Below are 18,066 nucleotides of genomic sequence, written 5' to 3'. Positions count from 1 at the left end.
CTACTGCAGCAAGTCTCAGAACAAATGTGAGCGTAGCTTCTAATGGTATTTTTTTGGTCAAGCCTTTTTGGGTAAGCAATGCTTCCTGCCATTTTTCTCTGACTTCTAGTATGCTCTGGTCCTTTCTGCACTGACACTCTAACATTTTTTACTGGTTCTGCTTAGTACAGATGCGTTTTAGATAAAAAAAAAAAAAAAAAAAGGAGGAAGAAGTGTGTTAACAGAGAAAAGGAGAAGAGTTAGGAAGACTAATAGACAAAGCTACAAAAATCCTTTTAATGACAATGATGTCATTAAATCCTACACAGTTCTTAGCAGCTGGACTTTCTGGTATTTTTATGAACTACGTATCTGACATTAATCAGCAGGTGGCTGCTTCAGATATAGTTGTAGAGCACTGCATTTTTTTACAGTATGGGATGACAGCAAGGTCATTGATACAACAGAACACCCATCAGCTGGGGCATCCAAAATACAGACAGACTGATAAATAATATTCCTTAGGCACAGGGGAAAACGCAGAGCTGGGTCAGCAATTTTCAACCTGAAATCTGTGGACCCTGCATGCGTGAGGACTACTTATAAGTCAAGCGTCCCGTTGGTAGGCTGACTTTAAATGATTATAAAGCATATACAGCTCAGCTGGAGAACATCAGGGGCCCACAAACCTGAGAACGTTAAGAAAGCAATCATTCTGACATTTAGGTAGAGAAAAACAGAGGGATTAAAGGCTGCTTATGCCGCAGCAGCACTTCCACATAAGCCACGCCGGCTAAGTAGGTGTGCACTTGCACACGAGCGAGAGAACACGCTGCTCCAACACCTGAAGTCGCTGGAAATGGATTATTTAGCGTGGGTGACTTAGGCTGCCGGAAAGCATCCATCTTTCTTGGAGGGAATAAAAAGCAAAATAAAACCCAAACCCGCAGCGGTGCCAGGCTCTAAGTTGCCTGAAGAATTACTCTCCGCACACCACAAGGAGCTGAGCCCAAGAAAAACAAAGTTGGGGAGCCGCAGGCAGGCCCTCTCCCCAGGCTGCCCTCACTGCACCCGCCGCCTGCCCCCGGGCCGCGCCGGGCCGACCGCGGGGCCCCCGCACACACCGGGGCCGGGGGTTCTGCCCGCGGGGCTGTGCCCACCCGGGCGCCCCGCCGAGCTCCCGCACGGCCCCGCCGCCCCGGGAAAGTTGCGGCCCGAGCGGCCGCACCGGGCCGGGCGCTGGGCGGGGGGAAGCGGGGCGCGGCGCACCGAGCCCGGCGAGGGCAGCGCGGCCCCCCCGTCCCCGCCCGGCGCCGGGCCCGGCCCCGCCGCAGGCCCCGGCCCGCAGCGCCCGCCCCGGGGTCCCCCCGCCGCGCCGGGGGCGGCCGGCCAGCCCGCCCCCCCAGCAGCCCCCGGGCCCAGCGCTCACCTCCGGTGCCGTCCGAGTTCTCGTTGAGGCTGCCCGAGGAGTCGTGGTGGGAGCCCACACACCCTCCCATGGGGCCCGCCCGGCCCGCAGACCCGCCGCCGAGCCGCCCCCCCACCCCCCTCCCCCTGTAGCCGAGCTCCGCCGCCGGCCGGGCAGGCGCGATGGCTCCGGAGCCGCCTCCTCGGTCTGCAACACCGCCCCCGAGGCGCGGCCTCCTCCCGCCGCACGGCTCCGCCTCCGGCCCGCCGGGGACCGCCCCCGGCCCCGGCCCCGGCCCCGGCCCCAGCCCCAGCCCCGGCCCCGGCCCCGGCCCGCACCGGGCGGAGGGGTCCCGCCGCCCCGCCTGGCCCTGCGCCGCGGCGGCTGGCGGGTCGGGCCGGGCCCAGCTGCAGCCCGCCCAGCCCGGGGTCGTCCGCCGGGCGGCGGCGGGGGCAGCAGCCCCGCGGGGCAGGGCGAAGCCCCGGGAGCAGGCGGCGGGCGGCCCTGGGGCGGGGGCCGCGGGGCCGGAGCAGGCGGGGGGCGGTGGGCCGGGCCGGGGGCGCGGAGCCGGCCTTCCCGGCTGCGGGCAGCGCTGCGGTGCGGCCTCCGGGCTCGCCGGGGCAGGGCCCGCCTGGCTGGGCCGGCCGGGCCGTGGTGCCGGGATGGGTTTATTTTCTGTCACGGTGCAGCCGGGGCTGCCCGCGGCCGCCCTGTTGTTCCGCCTACACGTGGAAAGATCGTGCAGGCAGCTCGGGGATAGACCTGCGTCCCGCTGAGCATCCAGCCGGCTCTGCGTTAGCGGGCTGTCCATGGAAAGCGACAGAAAAACTCAGCAAAATCAGCGGTGCTGGGTCAACCGGCACCTGGCTTCAGTCCTCGGGGAAGGAAAGTTTGAGTTGGGTGCTGCATGCCTGGCGGGGTCACCTTGCTGCAGCAGCAATCCCACCCTGGGTGCGAGGAGTTACGGTTTGTCCGCTATCGGATGCTCCGGAGCGCTTTGAAACAGCCAGCAACAAGGCAGGACGCTGAAAAATAGAAGCAGACAGTGCAATAAATACAGCATGGTAACAGGCTGTGCTCTGGGTTTCCCGCATGCTCTGCTATGCACAGCAGCTTACTGCTCTGATACACAAACCGGCAGAAAACAAAACTCAAGCTGAGCGTATTTTACCTCCTTAAAGATGACGTTGCAAATGTATTTTTTAGAATTGAAATAGCACAGTTGTTTGTAGAGCTCATAGTCACCACAGTGAAAGGAACAGATGGACAAATCTGTGTTTCTACCATTAATTTTCCTACATAACCTTCATACCGAAAGATCAGCCAGCCTTTGGGAAGGCACTTGTGTCGATAATTATAATCCCAAACGTATGAGATAAGCCAAGTGCCAAATGCCGAGCACTTCATCATCTGAGAACCAAAAGACGTAGAGCTGGTCTGCTTCACGGGTCCGAATAGGAAGGTCAGGACTGGTAAAAAAAATAAGGAAAAGATTATCTGAGTCTGAACACATGTACACTAATTACAAGGAAGGCAAAAATTCCTTGTCTGTGCAGGCATTTAAACCAGATAAAGGAAACACATAGAGCTCAGTTGTTCTAGTTTTCTTTTCAGGTTGTACCCGAAAGTTTGCCTGAACATACACAGGTATAATCAAAGGTATGTCGGGTATTTTTTTTTTTTTGATTGAATGTAATTTCTTCCAAATTGTAGCAATATGAAAGAAAGTTGAGGATGTTTGCAAATTTTCATGACAGTAGGTGTTGACGTGGGTATATCATCATCAGAATATGAGGATTCTGCAGAGAAAGCATGGATTGTGGTGAAGCACTCGGGATGTGTACTGGGGGGCCTTCTACCTCTGGATATCATCCTTCCCAGTGGGATTCCAAAAATGCCCGTCAGTGAGGCTGAGTGGGCTTAAATGCAACGTGACTCTGTTCCGCAACAGGGTGGCTGCAGTACTCCAGCTAGCTGGCGTGGGAATGTGTGTCCGCACCCGGACAGCAGCCTGCTTGCAGAGCTGTGCAGTAACACATCACCACTCGTTATTCTGCATATTTGCTACTAAACTCTTTCGTCAGATACCTTGTTGTCACGCACGTGCTGTATGTAATATATATATGAGTGTATTTCTGTGTATATGAACACTCAAGATGGCCAAAGTCAATATTTTACAGCCTGAACCCATGTATCAGGAGGCACTTGCAACACACTAATGAAGTACAGAAGACAAACCATGACTTTTTCTAAATGCATGGTGTATTTCAAAGATTATATTCCTCCTGAAAATAAGTTTCATGAGAGGCAAGACTGAGCTTTGCAGTCAGAATTGCTGCACTCTAATTTCTGCTCTGCCCTAGGTTCCCACTGTGGCCTTAGACAAGTCGCACAACCTCAGTTGCTCTATTTCTATCAGTAGATTAATGTTTGTCTACATATCTCTTGGGGGTATGGCTCAGATTAATTAATTCTTACTCTCTGTTTCTTGTTAACTGCCTGCAATGTGTGGGATGTGAAACACTTTGTAGATCAGAAGTGTCATTTCACAAATTAAATAGTGTAATGAATTGACTATTCCACACAGGTATGACTGCCCTATATGGTTGGAAATGATTCTCTGTGGGTCAGAAACCCTACGGTGTTAACGGCTAAAGGATATTCCTTCGGCACAAGATGCTACTGGACTGCATGTTATACCAGGAGGGCCAGAGCAGTGCGGTTTGTGGCCAAGGAATGCAGCATGCAGAAAAGGCCTAAATTGATCTATGTATGTATTGCCAGGGTTATTTCCTATATATTCCTATATATTAAAATATTTTGTATACTTCACCAGTTTTTCTCTCCAGCTGAGATCTCACTGTTTTCTCGCAGTCAATGGTGGTGGGTTTTGCCATCACATGATGATACAGTATGATAAATCTCTGTTCTCTGATGATTCAGCTTTGTGTGGGAACAAGCATGAGGTGCTAACAAATTGCACCAGTGCTGAAACTTCTATGTCAGGCATCAACAGTTTGACTTTTACCAGTGCTACCTAGGACTGTAGTATCAAAGTCTTATCACTGTAAGTGAAAGTCTACCCAGGTCTCTTTCATCCTCCTTTGACAGATGGGAAGGGGAGACACAAGAGATGAGGTTATTTGCCGAAGGTCCCACAGGAAGCAGAAGCAGGAAAGAACCGTGGAGTCCAACCATCGTGTGATGCCAAGCCCGTCTTCCTCCTCGGAGAGTCTTAAGAAATACAGCAAGTTGCTATTTTCAGGTTTACTTCCACATGGTTGCTCTTCCTGAAAGCTAATGAGGCTGTAGCCTCAATTTCACAGGCGACATGACAGAGGTTTCCCTACCCCCATGTGATGCACAGCACTTACATTTAGATGCTTTTTTGAGGAACGCTGGTTCCTTCTCCAAAATTCCCACCAGCGACTCTTAGGCTGCTTCCAAGCTAGTACAATCTGTCCCGTAGAAAGCCATACCAAACCGACTGGTGTCAATCTCCACCACCTAGAGACCACAAAGCTGTGTCAAAATGATGTTAAACCGGACAGAGTTTGTTTGCCTGGAATGACCAAGGGAAAGAAAAGTACTGCACGGGCGAGTCCCTGTGCTGAGGAGCCCCATCAGACATTGGGACACCCAGAGCTGGCCGAGGACAAACAGAGTGAATGTCTGCCTAGTCCTGCCTGTGCCTGCCCTGTGCCTGTGGTAGTGCATGTCCTTCAGCACAGCTCCAGGAGCACAAACACATCACTCCGAATGCCCTGGCACACACCTCTGCAGCAGGAAATCCTGGGATGGGAAGTTTGAGCTTCTGAGGGAACTTCCATAGACTGGAGAGTGTATAGCTGTGGAGAGCAGGTTACCTTTCTCTCCTGACCTCTGCAAAGCCCTACACCTACTCCTGTGGACTGCTTTGGCAGGCTCTTTATATCTTCTGTGTTAATAACAGAAGGAAATTCCCCCAAATACTGCTTGCTGGCAGTTCCACTTTGCAGGAGTCCCAGGTGCCCAGAACGCAGCAGTGGCACTATCCTCCACCGACAGAAAGGCTGTTGAGGAAAGGCTCATTTTTCATTGAACATTTCAGCACTGATGTTATTTTATAGGGACTGTGGAAACATTTTGCTTTTTAGTCTGAAAACCTTGAAAATGGATAAATGAATCAGTCCAGAGTTTAATCAGATTATTTCTCCCTTCATTCACATGTTTAAAACCAGAACTTTGTGAGATTGTGTTTCTCAAAACAATTTGTGTGGAAAAAGAGTTGCTCTAACTTTCGGCTACAGGTGTATAAGCAATTCCACTACAAGTTCCATTTCTTGTTCGCACTGCAAATCAAGGATTTCCAAATTCATTCTTTTAACTGGGTAGAGGGACCATACATCGTAAAGCATTAGCTGTTGGCCAGCAGGTACCCTCCTGACAGGCACACATGAAGGCAGCTGGCAAGTGAGTTGTCCACTTTCATTTTCTGTTCCATGACAGCTTTATTGCTGCTCTTCTTTTTAAACATGCTTCTCGTTTTTAATGAATTCTGAATTCTGCAAGCTGTTCTGAAAGCAGGATTTTTTAAATCCACCATCACAACCAGCTCCTGTCAACTTGAATTCTCCAAATAAAAGATATTTATTGCTTTGTCACATCAGGAAGATGTTTCTAATGGTCAAAATAGACCTTTTTTTTTTTTTTTTTTAACTTAGCTTGCCTACTAAACAAACAAAAGTGAAACACTGCTTCCCTCCTGTGGTGACCTTCCTGACTACACGTGGAAACACGACAGGCAAAATAAATTGTGCATTTTAAGTGATTTAAAAAAAAATATTATTATTACAATGACATTTGAAGAGCTTTCTTGCTAATCTGCAGCCAAACAGTCATTCACGTCCTGCTGTTATTGTTATGGCGCTGGATTTAAGTGTCTTTCCAAAGCTGGACAGTGCTGTTGAAGCATACCAAGTGCCAGCTTTGCTAATCAGCTGCAATAGAAGCTGTGAGAACCTTATCTCATTATGACCTGCTGTTTGTGGACAAGTTCTCCTCTTTCAGCTGCATTTGAATTGATTCTCTGCCTGGGTGGGTGCAGGAGCATACGTATTGGCCCTGCTAAATAATGAAGAGGATTAGTGGCAGCGGGACAAAGAGCTGCCGTGGCTGAGGGCCCCCAGCCTACCTGCAAACTGCTCTGATGCGGCAGGAGCTGTTCTCCAGGCTCTGGGTCACTGCGCCAGCACAGAAGGGCAGGCCACACGATGCGTTGTGCTATTACCGTTCCTGCATTTGCTGCTATTATCAATATTGCATTAGTATCTGGAGGGCTCACTCAGGATCCCGTATCTCCACCTGAAAGGACACTGAAGTTTCAAAGGGAAGACAGGGGGATGTAGGATGTAGTTTACTTTAGAAAAATAAAACATAGCAGGGGGCATGACAAAAATATCTGTGGTCATGAGTAAGTGAGAAGAAACAGGGCAAGAGATCTGGATTTCCTTTTTTTTTTCCTTTTTGTTGCGCACAAATGAAGACACATACTTGCAACGGTAACAGGGTAAGTCAGGGCTAATCAGGGAAAATTTTTTTTCATGGAGCATGTAATTGAGTAGGGAGTGGAAGAAATGCCGAACACCCAGGACCAATTGCTTCTCTCTTGGTTTTGTGCTAATGAGCACCAAAAATTTCTTTGGGGAAGAAGTTTGGGAGTTCCCTTGTTCTTGGGTTTTTGCTCTGCTTCCCAAATGCAAAGCATTTGAAATCAAAGAGCTATTTTCTAGACAGAATATACAGACAACCTTCTAACACAGGACTGAAAATTGGGTTCATTTGAGGAGAAATCATACAGGTTTTGGCGGGAGGAGAAGGAGGGGTGGAAAAGGAAAGATGCTACCTCCTGTCAAATTGCCTTTGATAAAATCAAGGCTGAGCCAGATGGTAATGGTACAGGCTAACGTTCCCATATGGCAGGATCAGTCATGCAAGAAATATGCTACTTTAAGGAATGTGTGAAACTGATAGATGTTAATATTCCAAATATTTGAGATTTGTATCTTGAGCATTCTTATGGGCTGTGAGCTGGAAGAAGATGCACATGCTCAGGAAGTGTTTGCTTGGACTGCAGTTGTACTGCGGTGGGATATTCATTCCTCCTCCGCTCTCCTCACCGGTAGGAAACATCTGGCCAAGCTGTTGCTTTTTCTCCCTGCTCTGTGCTGGGAGCATGTCACAGCAGTGTGTGTGTCTGGGCAGGTGCTTTCCCAGAAGGGAAATGGAAACAGAGGACAGGACAAGGTCTCACTGCACACATGGGGCAGGTCAGGGACACTGGCACTGCCAGTCGCTCCCCAGCCCAGAGGTTTGCAGGACATCCAGAGGAGAGGCACCACAGCCACGGGGGTCAGGACCTCCTGCTCCATCCCTGCGGCAGCAGAGGGGAGGCAGAGGTGAAGGGTGAGGGGTGAATGAGCATAAGCCCCAGACCTGTTCGTTTCTACCAGTCTTACAGAGAAAACCAGAAGTCACGACAGTGACAATAGTAGCTATCAGTCACCAGATGCTACCAAGAAGAGGAGTGATACTTCTCTGCTCCCAGATTCTTGTCAGCTCACAGTTCCCAACGGTGACATACAGTATTCAGAGGTGAAATATTTTGTTCTCTTTTATAGGACTGAGCTTTGCATGGAAAGGAAAAAAAAAAAAAAAAACCCAACCAAAACCAGATCCCCAGCATGGCAGGGTACGTTCACACTGAATTGTTGGATGACTTTGCCTGGATGTATGTCAAAAGCTTGTCTCATCGGTATCATCTCTGAGGAGAAGTTTATTTCATATATATTGTACCTCTATTGAGTTGGTGGAATTGTATCAGGGATGATAAACTTGGCTGAAAATCTGTTTTGAACTTTTGATGCTGATATTAAAAAAACCAGTAATGACAACAAGAGACCTTGGTTCATGACGAGTTGTTTGTCTCCTATGCTGCCTCGGGATTTAGAATAGGATCCTATTGTTATATTTCCAATAAACAAAGAGGCAGTTTCTCCATCTTATTAGATAGTCTTTGTATGAATTGAGGAAAATAACACATCTGTGTGCGAAGGAGCATGGTGTAAGCAACCCTCCTTGGCCTGTCCTGGTGGAGACGTGGCCTCCAGTGCATATGAGGAACCCAGTGAGAGACACAGAGCCAAGTTTAATAATCCACGAATTCTGATAAGTAGGTGTTGCTTTAATTTCCACTTCAGCATTCTGCACTCTTCCACAAACCACCTCCAGTGATTTAAACTGAAGGGACAGAGGGATTAGAGCGACTCTGGCAGAGTTGGGAACCTCAAAGGATGCCAGTTCAGGAAAAGTGGTACTAAGGAATGATCACAAATATTTCTACTAGGAAACCTCCTCTGTTGTGCTATAGTTAACACCACAGCCTGGATTCATGTCACCTCACATCACACCTGCAATCTGCTGACCAAAGCCACTCATGATAGGAAAAATCTGAAGAGATGGGAAAATGGTTTAAATCTTGATATTAGTAAATGGGAGCATCACATTGCTGGGTATGGAAAATGAAAACCTCTTAAACCTTGAGCCACAAGACCCTTGCTGCTGGATCTAAAAAGGAACACCTTTTTGGGAATGGAAACCGATAAGTGACCATTTCTGAGGTTTCCTCTGTCTTTTGGCTTAGCCAGCACGCAATGCTTGGTACAAGGGCTGAGCTGGATGAGCACAGTGAAGTCTGTCCTTCGGGGGTAGATGGTCCAGGGCTCAGAGGGCTCATGGGCACATGACAGCACACTGCATACAGTACTGCTGTCCTGAAAGAGAAACTCTGCCTTAAATGAGAAGGGGATCATTTCTACTGTGCAACATTAGCTTTTTTCTCCACTTAAGCTCCGCCCAAGAAAGTTACCGTTTAATGAATAAACCTTGGAAGAAAATTTCTTTGCCGAAAATAAAAGAGTGTGAGCTTACACCAGCTCTGTCAACATCAACAGTATCAGCACACAGCAGTAAATTCTAGGTTAACCATTGTAATCAGAAAAGAAATACTCTGCACACAGGCAGAAGTGATAAAGTAATTGGTATCATCATCCTTTCAGTGATGCTTTGTTAGTTATTTCTCATTTTGTATTTGTACATTCGATTTTTCTTGCCTAAGCACCGTATTTCGCATTTGTCCTCATGGAGTTTTCGCTTACAGCTTTCACCCCATTATCTAGATTAATTTGAATTCAGATCCTGTCCTCCACATTGTTTACAATAGCTCCCAGCTTATAAAACTGTATTATCTTTGCTATCATACAAAGCAGTTATTAATGGGCATGATGAACAAACCAGGCTCCAATGTCCCCACTCGAAATGGCCTGTTGGGAAATGGGTTTTTCTCCTGCTTATGCACCCAGATTATGATGATTTTGTTTATGTTCCTATTTTCTTCACATGTCCCTAATTTGTTCATGAGACTGTCATGTAATACTGAGTACACAGTCTTTTTACAGTCAGGATGTATCACATCTGCTTCTCCCTTGTCCACCGGGCCTGTTATTCTGTCAGAGGAGGAAATTAGATTGATTTGATGTGATTTGTTCTTGAGAAATCCATGCTGGCTTTTTCTTGTCATTTTATTATCTTCTAGGTGTTTGTATTGATTATTTAATAATTTGTTCCAGTATCTTTCCAAGAAATAGAGTTAGGCAGGCTGATGGATAACTCATGGGGCCTTTTTTTCTCTTTTTCCAAGCTAGGACACTGTTCATTTCTCCTGTCCCTGGGGACCTGCCACCATCGCTTCGCAGAGATATTTACTAATGCTTTAGACATTTCCTTGGCTGGTTCACAAGTGCTCTGGGATGAATTCCATTAACTCTGCTGACTTAAGGACATCCACACATTTCCACAGGTGCTCTTCTCTTATTCCAGCCTGCATGTGCAGCTCCTTTCTAGCCCATGCACCAGATGATGCTTTGTGTGAGGGAAGATTTCATGATGGAGCAAAGCAGCATCCCTCTGAAATGGAGCCCAGACACCGACAGGCATTGCCCAGGCGGGGAGCTGGAAAGTCCTGGCCTCCACGCCACAGACACAGTCTGGCTGATCGTAACAAACCTCTGAGCTGCTTTACCCACGCCTGCTCATTTCAATGAGTGGTGCCTCTCACGCAGGTCTGCAGAAAAAGTAAGACCATGGTTTTGCAGCAATTATCTCTAAACCTCATGCTACTGAACAGGGGTTATTTCCTGATACTGTGTTTGCTCATCTGAGGTGCAGAACACTATAGTAAGGCTGCCGAATCGTGAGATGGATTGTGACACTCTAAAATGTTGGTTATGCACGCAAACTGGTCTGTGAGGACACCTATGGCCCATAGAAGGATGCAGATGCATTCAAGGGTTTCTGGCAGCTTTGAACTTGCAACTCTTAACTTTGAAAAGGAATTGGAGCGTCAGAACACAGACCATCCACTGCACTGGGAACTTTGGTACTCTCACCTTGCTGATTCGGTCATGGTCCACATGATAGCTCATGTGCTTGGGCTGTTGTTTTGACATGTTATGACCTGCAAGAAGGACCAGGTGTTTTCTGTTGGATTTATTTAGGTGCACTTTTGCCTGGGTCTGAACCCAGCAAATTCACACTGGTGCAGCTTTACAAAGAGACGAGGCCCCGCTGGTGCCAAAGGCACAGGCATGGTCATGATGGGACACACAGGACACTCCACATCTCCAGCTGGGTAGTGCAGCTGGTTACAGCGGACCACAGAGGCATCAGGGCATCTGACTTGAACATGAGAGTGTTAATTATCATTGGCCAGGCAGGTGGGGAGAGCACAGTGCAAGCCTGAAATTTCCAAGTAATTTATTTCATTTATTAATTATTAACTCTCAGACTGTTAGGAATACATTTACAAGGTCTTGGAATAAGAGTGGGCAAGATGAGATCATGCTCATACCTTTCACAACAATTCAGCTTTTTATTAAATTTCTGTCCAGAAGGAGACTTTATGGTGATGAAATTATTTGAGGAACTATTAAAAAGAACCATAAAAATCCCAATTTCATTCAGTGCAGCAGAAAGAGGAGGTTTTATGAGATTTGTTAAAAAGCATTTATCACCTGGAAACATATCATAGTTAGCAAAATCCAGTTTGCTTTTAATTTAACTGCTCAAAAGTGACTGGATGACTTTTCATTAATACTTAAATCACCCAAAGCAATTACAGAGTATTACATACATCTCATTAAGCTTCAGACCACTAGGGTGAGCCAGACTATAGCCAATGCCAACTGTTGTGTAGCATGAAATGGAAATGACATGTCAGATCATGAGATTCAGAACAAGTAAGTCAAAATTTGTGATTAGAGCTCATGCCCATCATCTCAGGACTAAGGTACGTCACCTTTCCCCTTGCCCTATGGGCCAAGGGGCAGCATACCTCCCTTGAAAGTCTGGCTCCACCTGCGATGAACGGTCGAAACGGCTCCTGCAAGTGCTTTGGAAATTCTGCTCTCTTCAGGCATAAGACACATTGGCTGCCCAACATCACCCCTATCTTGTCCTGGGGCTTTCAAGGTGCTAAATTTCATTCTGTGTCTAGAGAGTTCCTTAATCTCCTATGTAACTGTGCCAGAAAAAATATCTTTTAAAAGGTTTTAGCACAGCTCTTAACTAAGCAAATGATTGTTGCCTAACTTGTGCAAGGGCAAAAACTCTATCCACCAAAGCGTCCCCTCTGCCACCTCAGTCTGGGGTGGAGACGAAGTGCTGTGCTAGAGGGATTAATGTGAAGAGCAGTTGAGGAACATTTCAGTTTAGATTTGGAGTCAACTGCCCCGAGTAAGGCCAATGTTTTAGTGGCTGGTGTAAGGAGCCTGGTTTGCCTGCGATCTGAGCCACGCAGCTCCAATCTGGGACTCATGTTATGGCCTTGAGTTGACACTGAGCCAGAACATACATAGCCTGCCTTTGGCCAGTACGAGCACACGGCTGGCAGTCCACTAATAAAGAACCAGCATTGTCCACTGGCAGGATAAAATGTGCTAAATCAAGTTTGGGAAATAAATGGAGAAATTCAGTGGTACTAAAAAAGTCAAGGCATGAGTACTTAGTAGTAAAGTCTATAAGTAATGTTGATGGTCTAAGGGTATGAGTGAGACAAAGTTGGCAGAGAAAAATAATAACTTTTATTAGATTGATATCATGGGGAAAGAAAGACAGATGAACTGTTGGGTGCACAGGGGAAGTCTGGAAGAGAAAGAGCAAACTTAATGCTACGAACAGGTTGAGATCACTGGCTATAAGTTTCACTTCAATCAGCAGGACAAGCGGAGAGAAAGGGTGGGTGGTGGCACCTCTGCCTCTGTGTTCCCAGCTGCTCTGCAGGGCCATGGCTCCTTCCTGGACCTTGCAAAGCTGCTAGGAAGAGCCTTGTGGGCTCTGTGTGTGTGTAAATGAGACATTCTCCTCCTTGGCCACCTCCTGTCCCTGTGCTGTGTGATGTGATACATATGTGTGTGCTGTAGGCATGCGCTCCCGGGGGAGTGTCCCCTGTTTTGTGACCCAGCACGGGTATGCGACTTACTGTGGCAATCAGTACTGGGGGCTTTGTCTCCTGCTGACATTAGGGCTGCATCTGACAGCTGCTTTTGAAAGACGGCTACCTCTCCTTAGACATCTGCCTGCCTGATTTAATGGGAAAAGGTGGCAGCAACAAATGCAAAGCAATAAAAATACATGCAAGCGCCCTTTCCTCCTCATCTTTCTATGCTGAGTGTCTGGGTGATTTGTAATAACCTTCAGTGGAAAAAAATCTATGAGTGCTTGCAGTAGAGAATATTGCAAAGGACAGCGGGACTCTCTTATTTAAGGAAAAACTTCCTGAAGTAGTTTGACAAAAGCCTGCCAAATAGTTGTGTATAGCATCACTGGATAAACAAACAGGGCTCTGCAGGCTAGCACAGTCAGCTGGGCATCATTTAGGTTAAATGGTCACATAATTCTCCCTCTTCATGTTCTTCCAACACCAGAAAACAAAGCTGCAGTTTGCTATTATTTATCCCCTGCATTCATTGATGTCAGTCACTGAATAGCCCTTCAGGGGGTCTTACTGCCCCAAACAAACTACAGAAAATGTGGTCTATTATCTGAGAGCAGGTTGAGCCCACGGATACTGTGGGACAGTACTCCAGCTCTTGAAGATCTCCCTGGCAGCAGCATGTCCTTATTAACAAGTTTTTTTGTATAGATCCTGGGGTGACTGAACTAGTTCAGTGATTGCCCTTCTTTCCTGAAGCTTGACTCAAAAACCTCAGCTTTGCTGCAGGCAAACAGAGCTTGGAGAGCCCTTTCTGTGCAGGCGCTGCCTCCCATTCCAGTAAGACATGATAATGGAAGCCTGTGGTTTAGGCAGGTACTGGTGGACTGTGTGCTGCAGCGCATTTTCTCTGTTTGACTCATCTCCTGCGCTGTAAATATCAAATTCATAGCTGAATAGTAGAGCTCTTAGGTTTGCAAAATGAGAGATTTCAAGCAATTTTAGGAGTTGGGATTCCAAACCCTTTTCTGCTATTTTGTGACAGTGGGGATTGAAAGGACTGAGATCGTCTATCACATTGGGATAAATCTTTAGGCGATCCTGCCTCATAGCCGCATTTTTCACCTGTGTTGCATGTGTCCAGAGCACACTGCAACCCAGGATTGAGATTAGCAAACTCTTTCTAAAGAAATTTGCTTGTCCAAGAGGCTCTGTAGCTACATTAACATAGCCAGAGTTAACTCATACATCCCATGCCATCCTGCTCATGTGTCTACACACAGTAAATGAGCTGTGGAGGGGAGATGTGCCCTAAGAGCAAAACAAGCTCTTTAGGTCAGCTTTGCATTTAAGCTGGCAGCGGGGCTGTGGAAAGCAGTGACTGCCTCCCCACAGCCTGGCCATTCACTACAGCCACCGTGCCACCCACTCTGCTCTGCGTCTGTATGGGCCCAGGTAACCCAGCAGGAAGGAAAGGTAAACAGCCAGCTGGACTGAATCGCTGTACACCTCTGCTTAGAAGGACCTCTTTCCGTGGGTACACGGATATTTGTGCGTGCAGAGTACAGGAGGCATCACTGGGGGGTGCCTGCAAGTGAATGAACCCAGGACAAAAAGTGCTGGGACGCTGATGGCAGTGCCAATTTAAATGTGTATCCAAGTATGGCCTTTGCTTATGTTGCTTCTTATTCCCTTGCTTCTCACGGTAGAGGTTGTTTGACATACTTTGACCGTGTGTACATCATCTTTGCACAAGAGGAACAGTCATCTTATCTGTATCTTTCCAGTCTACCTGCCTGGAGTGGCACAGATCCCGCTCGTGAGGCTGATGCCCCCCGAGATGTTTGCTCCGTCAGTTGTACCCACTCCCTTGCTGCGTTTGTGAGCAATGCCCACTTTCAGCAGCCCTTTCTCCTAGAGTTCTCTGGCACTTGTTTCTTAACAGCTTAATTGTGTTGCTTCTTTTCAAAGGAAAACACTGGGGGAAATGGACACCTTTTAATCCATACCCAACACCCCACAGATCCACCAATTACCGAATGAAATAAAGTAAAAATGTCCACTGATTTTCTTGCGTGGCCATCTCCAGGTCCAGCTTCTGGTTGTTCTGAAAGCTGCAAATAGATAAACCTCAGCAGAGGGCAGCTAGTACAACTTCAGTCTTGTTACAGGTTTTGGTGTTACTGACAAGCCCCACAGTTCAGTTTAAACACCTCAAGTGTTTTAAACCTTCCTGTCAGCGTAACAGCACACAATTTTCTTGCTAACTTGATTTATGCAGAAAACTCATCCCAGGAAAAAAACAGCAATAACAGCAGGCCCAATGAAAGTTTTTCAGTTGTAAAACAATATTTACTCATAAGAGCTGGCTGACAACTCCAGGAAAGCATGATCATAAACAACTTTTCTTCAGCAGAACCATTTCATTCTGGTTTATGGCCCTGGCTTTGAACAGCTCCATCATTGTCAAGAAGCAACACTTGGCGCAAGATGACAGATATGGGCCATGTTAAATACCAGCACACGCCTGAAACAGTGAGCTTTTGGGGAGGCTGTTTTCAAGAGCAAGCCATCTGATTTGCTTCCTGAGGGAGGGAGACACACAGCAGAAGAGCAGACACCCATAAAATAAATCACCAGTGTTTGTCTTTCTTGGACAAGAGGCCACAGGGCCATTCTGCAGGTCCTGGATGATGAACCATGAATGATGAGAGATACAACTAGCCCTCTGTAGTGCACTTCTCTCAGATTGCTGTTTCACAGCAGTAAAATTCATTTAAAAGGTCTTTCCTTCCCTCCATGCTCCCCACCTCCATTCCTTGGTCCTGTTTGCAGGTGGATGCTCCCCATCCCAGATGCTGCCAGTGCTCTCAGAACAGTCTCCATGCTGCATCTGCAGTGTTGAGGTGGCAGCAAAGCGGACCAAGGGGAGAGGTGGACAAGTACCTCCACAGCTGCCTTCACTGCTGAAGAGAGTGTTTATGTCATGACATCCTTGATTTCCTTAGGTCTCTTCTCCCTATTTTTCTACGTAAGTTTGTGTTTCCTTTCTTGAACACTTTCCAGTTCCCACCCCACAAACTCCTCTTGCATTTCTTATCTCCTTCTGTTCACTATAAACATCAGCACAGAAATAATTTTGACAAAAACTGTTTCATTGGACTTTGATGTGAATTCTTCAGGGAGTTTGATCAAACAGGCAATTTATAATTTAGAGCCACTCTTCAAGACTGACCTGAGACTGAAGGAAGGACTGAGGCTGTCCTGCTCTGTGACAGAATCGCGTCCATCCACCTCCCAGTTTCTCAATCACATTGTGCAGAGACGGTTAAACTCCCGGTCTGATAAACAGACTGTCAAAGAATGTTTTTTCCACTTTGCCAGGCAGCAGAGAAAAGGCTCTCCTGATGCTCCTGGTGCCACGCAGCACTGTGCTGCACCACTCTGTCAATGCACTTAGTGGGCTTTTGGGAACAAAGCATAAATATTTCAGAAGGGTGCTTTAATAAGTGTTTGTTTGCTCAAAAGCTGTTGATTCCTTCTTTGGTAGTTGCTATGGTAAAACACGTTGATTTAAACAGGAATAATGCATGAGGACTGGAGAGATTCACTCAGGTCTGTATATATATGTTAGCTCTTGAAACCCATCTCACCAGTGAAAGGGACGGCTCTGTGAAGGTGGTGATGCAGCTCTGGATGTGGCTTCAGCCAGGCAGTGCTTCGGTGGTTCACCTCCAGGAAAATGCTGCTTAAGCCCGCAAATTGCCTTCATCCCACTTTGAAAGTGAGGTTTGCTGAGTGTCCTGAAGAGTGGTGTGACCTCTCTCATGCCCCTACCATCTCCACTGCTTCTCCTCGGCTGCTGGAGAAGGACCTCTCAGTCACAGCAGCACGGCTGGGCATGAATATGGCCTTGGGGATGCTCCTTGTGGATAATGAAGACAACCCCAGTGTTCACCACTGTTAAATTCATCCACATACTCCTTTTTGGCCTAAAGAATAGGGCTGAAGTGGAAGGGGATTTTTTAGGGACAGTCTGGACAAAGGATTCTGCTACATTTGCCACAATATGAGCAATAAGCCTTGAGTTTCCACTGTGTCCCTGCTGCAGAGTAGCAAAACAAGCACAAAGCACTGGCAAAGCGAGACATGCTGCAAGTTTGCCAAGGCCAACAGCATCCTTCCAACCACATGCAGTGAATAAACAAGTGCAACTGAGTCAACAAGGCCAACGCAAAGAATGGGAACCATGGCTTGCTGCGGCCCTCTGACCCATCACCCTGCTGTGAGGATGGGAAGGTGGATTTTGATCAGAGCATGGTTCTTCTTCCCCAGGTGCAGAGGGTGAGAAAGCCGTGAGCCAACTGCTGGCGTTCCCAGGCAGCTCTTCGTGCAGCTCCCGGCCAGAGGCCCCCGAAGAGCCCTGCTCTGGCGAGCCCCATTCCCCACTGGCAAAGGGCTCTGCAGATTTAATTTATTTCGCAATACTTTGCAAGTGGTGCCCAAGGTCAGAGCTGCCAGGCTGGAAGGAGATTGGGCTCTTGTCTGATGGGGTGCTCCATGTCCTTCCTCATGCAGGACCCAAGTTCCACACGGATTTAGGTTTTCCAAGTTCAAATGACTAATTAAATGCCCACCTCCCCTCCTTGCAGCCTGTGTGGTGAGGCCGGGCTGAGCTGCGTAGGGGTGGGATTTGAAGCCTGGTGTTACTGTGCACTCACCCTGTGCTCAAGACCATGAAGTGACCTGAGAGGACACACAGTTGTCCCTGTCCCCAAGACTTTAAATATCACAGTTTTAAACCTTTGAAGTAAATCCGTTCCTCCAACCCTTCTGGCTCAAGAGGCTCTTCCTTAAAAGCCCCTGCTTGTACCGAGTCTCTGCTAGCACCTTCTTATTTACTGTTCGCCCCATTCACACTGTGGTGGTCAAGACACTGATACGTGCTGGGTCTCAGCTGTCATGCCCAGGAAAGAAGGAGGCACAGAATATCATAAACCACCCTTCTGCCCACCTGAATGTAAATGGCCACTGTATATCCAAAGCGCCCCAGGAGTCCGAGAGACAGGCAGCGTTTTTCTGCATACTTTTCCCGTGATGTAGATGGTGTGCTATTTCAGCTCAGAATTAATACTACAATTAGACTGATTGG

The 18,066-nt window shown here is 47.5% G+C and overlaps 1 protein-coding gene across 1 annotated transcript in view; it reads right to left on the bottom strand.

Moving 5' to 3' along the window:
• Positions 1–17,786, bottom strand: part of UBTD2 (ubiquitin domain containing 2) — a 71,902-nt gene extending 54,116 nt beyond the window's left edge. Inside the window, exon 1 of the mRNA XM_080398746.1 lies at positions 1,409–17,786. Coding sequence (XP_080254872.1) covers positions 1,409–2,198 — 790 coding nt within the window. The 5' untranslated portion in view covers positions 2,199–17,786. The remainder of the gene's footprint in view (positions 1–1,408) is intronic.
• Between the last annotated feature and the right edge of the window lie 280 nt (positions 17,787–18,066).

Source organism: Falco punctatus (assembly GCF_963210335.1).
Source record: "Falco punctatus genome assembly, chromosome: 8".
Lineage (NCBI taxonomy): Eukaryota > Metazoa > Chordata > Aves > Falconiformes > Falconidae > Falco > Falco punctatus.
This window is presented reverse-complemented; position numbering and strand designations above follow the sequence as displayed.